This window comes from Chenopodium quinoa, unplaced genomic scaffold, assembly GCF_001683475.1.
Source record: "Chenopodium quinoa cultivar QQ74 unplaced genomic scaffold, ASM168347v1, whole genome shotgun sequence".
In the NCBI taxonomy this organism is placed as follows: Eukaryota; Viridiplantae; Streptophyta; class Magnoliopsida; order Caryophyllales; family Amaranthaceae; genus Chenopodium; species Chenopodium quinoa.
In genome coordinates this window covers 6565426-6571425 of record NW_018742914.1, presented here as the reverse complement: position 1 = coordinate 6571425, position 6000 = coordinate 6565426, and the positions used below count along the sequence as shown (strand labels likewise).

The following is a 6000-nucleotide window of genomic DNA, read 5'->3' as shown; positions in this document are numbered from 1 at the left end:
AGTTGATACCAGCCGGTACCTCCCGACTTAGGGGTCCGGCTGAGATAGTTCATGTGGGCGAAAGCCTCAAAACTTGGCTCCACCCCGTTCAGTTCGCACCCGGCCACATAGCCGAGTACGTTTACCCAAGAGTTGGGGGCTAACTGCCATAACCCCAGATCATACCCATCTAAAATCCGCTGAACAGCCGGATGTAATGGGAAGCGCAGACCAGCTTTGATGGCCGCCACATAGCAGCCAAAACAGCCGTCACCATAGCTGGTACCAGCCGGCCAGACGACAGTATCTTCTGGATCCGGCACAAACAGTAAATACTCCGGGCCCATTTTGTGGTTAGCAATAAAGCTCGCCACGTTGTCTCGCATGGTTGCGATCCGGCCCCGGGGCACCCTGCAGTAGTAGGGGGTGTTTTCCTCTCTGTAAGAGGCGGACGGCTCTGCCCAATTATCCCCCTTCTCCACTGCATGGGAACTTCTCGCCTCTTGTAGGCGGTTATGTTTTTCTTCTGAGTCAGAAGAACTATGGTCAGAAGAGCTGGAATCGGACTCGTCCCCTGACGAGTCCGAAGAGGACGACGCCTCCCCTCTCCTAGAGGGGCCCGCCTCCTCTCCCTTAGAAGGAGCAGAAGGTAAATTAGACATGTCCACGGTTAGATGAGAAGGGAACACCTTGGTCCCTCTCTCAGAACTGTCAGCTTGACAGTCGCCTCGTTCCACATCTGGCGCCTGGTCAGATGTTTCGCTAAGGAGTACCCTTTGGGAGGAGCCGTCTGAGTTTGATATACTAGCAGTCTTTTTTGTTCTGGCCATCACGTTCTGCATAGACACAGATTCAGTCGGACTTTGTATAAAGGGCAAAGATGGGTCCAGAAAAGGGCAGGCGGCACTCCTAGTCCTAGATTCAGCCGTCCCCGGTGACCGGCTGATCACTAACTTAGGGCGTGTCGTGTGCTTCCATGGTGCCATTTCAAAAAATAAAAAGAAAATTAAGAGTAAGAGAACTGAGTTACCTGAACGGATGACAGTTGATGAAGTCCTGAAAGTTCGGGTCAGTCGGCTTGTCAGAACAGGCGGTAGGCAGAAAAAGTCCGAAAATGTCAGATCAAGTTCAGGGGTCCGAATGTTCTCGCAAAAATTCTCAAATGTGAAAATGACCGAAGTCAGCACTTCCTTTTATAGGCAAAATGAGAAGGCGAAGGGTCGCTTCCGAATTCAAATTTGGGCGGGAGAGTCTCCCGGCCGTCTGCAAGGTGACACCTGTAACGGGCCGTCGCCTGTCACCGTGCGACGCCTGTCACAGGCGACACGTGACCAGTCGCGTGCCACCTGTGAGGGGCAAATGATTAGGGGTTTTTATCCACCAAGCGCCGTTTGACAAGTGGACCAACCAGGTTCCGCCACGCGTCCTCCACGGACCACTTAAGACACGCCACGTGTCCACCCATGCCAAATGGGACAACCGGCCATCAAGGCCCATTTCAGTCTAGAAGCCCGATCGGCCCTAGGTTTACCTTAAACCTAGAGAGTTGCACGCTTCCCAAGGCTATAAATACTCGATTAATCCTCATTAATCGAGGGACCGAATAATTAACGGAACGGAGGAGAAACATTACGGAACACACTAATAACCGGCTGATCTCTCTAGCAAAGCAGATTTCCTACATTAAATACTCTCACCTGGAGAGACCTTATTACTTTAATTTCTGTATTAATTACTCCTTAATCAGGTACTAACTTGACCGTTGGAGGCGGAGCTCTCAGGAGTCTCCGTTATTTTGCAGGTACAGGCGTCCGGTTCCAGTCTCGGAATTGTAGCTCTCCCGCAGGACATCAGAAAACCCCAAAACACATTTCATTGTATATTTTCAAATCCCTTTGTTTATTTTCTTTCTTTTAATCCATGAGGAGGTTTTAAGAGTAATAGACTAATAGTTTTTCACAAGTCACTTTACACATAGTATGTCCTTAATAATTTTAGTGTTGAAAAGGAACTAAAATAACATGACTAAAACTACTCCTATTTTGGTGAAGTTATGTGCTTGAAATTTCCTTAACCTACTAAAGATCAGGACAATGTGACAATTAATTTTGGACAAAGAGAGTACAGTTAGGTGATTTGTTATTAAATACATCACCATAATGTATCAAACTACTCCTTCCGTTTTTAAATACTTGCTCCATTTCTCTTGGGCACGCATGCCGATGCTAATATTTAATCACTAATATCTTTAATTATCAATAAGTATAAATTCTAACAATTGAAAATTAATAATCTATTCATTGAGATGATTCCGACAAGTACCCACAAGACTATATTTTTTCTTATGTATAAATCACAAACATTAGTCAAAGTAGGATAAATAAATAGTGCAAAAAATAGAAATGCAGCAAGTATTTAAAAACGGAGGAAGTATCGATTACTAAACCTCCCATCATGTTTTAAGTCATAACAATTCAATCATACCCATGTAATTTAATTCATTTATATGAATACCTTTTTGGTTTTCCTCAAAAAAAAAAAAAAAAAAAAAAAACTTTTTGGTGGATTAAGATAAAGCTTATCAATTATTACATAAACAAACCTTATTTTTTGCTTTATTTTTGCTGGAGTAGAATCTAACTAACTATAAGCTATGATTAATATATTGCCTAGTTTGAATTAGTAGCATTTATGTAGACATAAGACCACATAACACAAAAATTATTAAATTTACTTCTATTGTGTCTATAAAATCTGCATCAAATTATTTTTACTGAGGGGTAAAAATTACAGTTTTCAAGTGATGTTGACTAAGTAGTCAAAATGCACAAATTTCTAGGAAGACTAATTTACCTTAACTTTTGTTAATCAGAATTCCTCAATGAGTAGAAATCCAGACTTTTTAGAGAGCACACAGCTTTATTTTATCACACTATTATTATAACCATTTCAAGGGAACAAAAACTACAGTAACAACAACTGATATAACAGACTAACAGAGTGTTTATTTATTTTATTTAATAACCCTTTTCCCCAAGATTAAAGTTACTTTGTACATAAAAAAAAAAAAAAAAAAAACTTTATATTATAAATTTATGCAGCTACAATTATATGCCAAAACTTAGTAATATATGAATATATGATACATACTAACATAAGTTTTATCTAATATGTTATGTATACCATATTAGATGTCACTATTACTACTATTGGTTGCAGCTGATTGAACCAAAGGCTTTGAGGAACTTTCATTGACTAAACATGTTTGTTCTCCTTCAGGTGACTCTTCAATTAGTCTTGACAATTTCTCTACTAGTTCCCCAGCACTCGGCCTCATCGTAGGGTCTTCATCGATGCATGCCCTTGCTAGGGTTGCCATCGCAATTGCACCATCAAACGAGTAGTTCTCTCCTAAGTCCGCGTCTATCCAACCCCTTAATTGATCCACATTCTCGGATTGGAGTATGGACTTAATTTTTTCGGATAGCATAACAATTTCTCCTTCTTGAGGACTCATTACCGGGGTTTCCCCTGATAACATTTCTAACAAAACCACGCCATAAGCATAGACATCAATGCTCGGAGAAATAATACCTTGCTTAATGTACTCCGGAGCTAAGTACCCTTTGTCCCACGACGAAGGGTTTCTAGAGGAAAACTCTACGTCTTCTGTATCATTCTCAACACATTTTTCCATCCCGAAATTCCCTAGTTTTGTGTTGAATTCTTCGTCTAGGAAAATGTTTTTGCTCTTTATGTTTCGATGGACATAAGTCGGGTGCATTATATGGTGCATATATTGCAATGCCAAGGCAACATCTAAGCAAATCCTAAGCCTCTGCTTCCAAGTTAGGAAGCAAGAACAAGAGGCTATAAATTGGCTTTTCATGGCTAATCCACTATGAATCCAATCCTTTAACGACCCGTTTTTGGCATACTCGAATACCAAATATGAATCATCTTCATCCATTATACAAGTCCCTAACACCCTCATTATGTTAGGATGATTATGAATTGCATCTTGAAAAAGGCTTAAATCTACTTTGGAAATGTATTCCAATGTGGTATACTTTATTGCCAAATCCTTACCTTTGATTCGCCCATGATATACCTTTCCTTCAACGATGTTATGGCTGTCAAAATCCTCAGTTGCCTTTCGTAGCTCCTCGACTGTATAACTCTCCAACATCATCTTGCTATTGCTTCGCGGGGTTGCTTCACCTTGACCATCCAGAGTACTCTGAGACCCCTCGAAAGAGATCTTCTTTTCGCTTGTTGTTCGTATGCTTAAACTCAGCTGCTGCAGTTCAGTATCTACAATTTTTGCCGACAGACAGTTTTGCTGCTCTTTTTTCTTCCTCTGTAGTAAGAAGAATACTGCAAAACCCGCAATGCTAGCAACTACAACAAAGCAGACTACACCAACAGAAACTCCTAACTTCATCATTCTCTTTTTCTTCTTTCGAGCAATGGCGGCCTTGCCACTCATCTTTGATGGCAATCCCAAACTCGGCTCTTTTGGTTTCGCAAGAGATCCTAGAGTAGGTTTCTGATTCAGTGGAATCAGAACTGACAGTGAATGATCTTTGAGAACTAAATCACCTTTACCTCCTTTCAGTCTCTTATTAGCGCTGATTATTGCTTTAGCAGTGGTATTGAACTGTAAGGCCAAGGAAGACAAAGTATCTCCTGCACTGACAGAATACGAAACCAACAGTCTGATACCTGAACTGATCTCAGAACTCGTAGGACAGGCACATCGTACAGGCACCGATATTTTGATCTTCTCCAACAGATTCCATGGCGCGATACCTGCATTCTTCTCTCGAATAGCTTTACAAGTAGTTAGCCCTTCCAAAGAATCAGCAATCCCTTCAAAACTCTCACCAACAGCAGTTGTTTTTATCAGTTCTGCTTGAAAAACTCTGCTTTTTTCGACACACTTGCAGCTGACAGGAATCAGCAGAGGCTGATTTTTCGAAAGATACTCAGTATTAGGAGAAAAGCCATTCACTTCTGCAACTGTGAATCTGTTCAATCCCAAGTAGTATGTAAGATTATACAAAGAAGAATAGTAAAGATTTGTATGAAGAACAGCATAAGTACTACACTGATTTTCGGCCGCATTGTGATTACATTCATAGTTTACTGATTCAACAGAGTTGCTTTCACAGCTAATGAGTTTATTGTTATGAGCAAAAATAGGGACAAACACTAGAAAAAAGAAAAAAATGAAGAATAACTTAGTGATTAGAGCAGCCATATGCTATTAATTCAGTACTAATAACTGATAAAACATATTACAGGACTAATTAACTTAAAAAAATGAGAGGATTTTTAAAGTATAGTGGGAGTAAAAATGTATATATATTTGTAGCATAGTAAGGTGAATATTTTGGATCTATACAACATAAAAAATTATGTGCTTAAAAAGGAGGAAATATTTATAATATATAGTGTAGATTATAGACAAGAGTATTGGAGTGCTAAAGTTGTACTAATATAGTTATTCAAATAGTTCCAGCTGTCTGTCTGGGTTCATTGCCCACATTCCACAGTTTATGGTTTTTGGGTTGGCTAACTATCTCAAGAACATAAAATTGTAATCTTTTTGGAAACTTTAACATGCATCCGATGTAATTCTCTGTCTATGGAAAAGATCATTTCAACTTGATCAATGTTTTATAGAATTCATGATCAATTTGTGATAAGAATTTATTATTATTGATTATTACTTTTTCCGTAGTTTAAGATTATGATTATATAGTATATACTTCCTCGGTTCTAAATTAGATGACATGTTTTGACTTTTAACATTATTCACAAACTCTATTTTTTGTGATTTATAGATAAGAAAAAATATAGTATGGGGGATTTTTGTTCTCAATATAATTAAACAGCCCTATTGACCAATGTAACGAGCAAAAATCTGACACTTGTTGATGATAATAATCCCTTTTTTTTAAACTGCAATCTTATGATAATTGAAATCCTCTAAACCCTTTAAATAGCAAAGTAACC

The 6000-nt window shown here is 39.1% G+C and overlaps 1 protein-coding gene across 1 annotated transcript; it reads right to left on the bottom strand.

Moving 5' to 3' along the window:
• Nucleotides 1–2559: 2559 nt before the first annotated feature.
• LOC110727784 (protein LYK2-like) lies at nucleotides 2560–5277 on the bottom strand. The gene has a single exon (XM_021907359.1). The coding sequence runs from the start codon at nucleotides 5240–5242 to the stop codon at nucleotides 3167–3169; it is 2076 nt and encodes a 691-aa protein (XP_021763051.1). The 5' UTR covers nucleotides 5243–5277; the 3' UTR covers nucleotides 2560–3166.
• Between the last annotated feature and the right edge of the window lie 723 nt (nucleotides 5278–6000).

Coding starts and splice junctions, on each gene's coding strand:
- LOC110727784 (XM_021907359.1), bottom strand. CDS start 5,242: ATGGCTGCTCTAATCACTAAGTTATTCTTCATTTTTTTCTTTTTTCTA.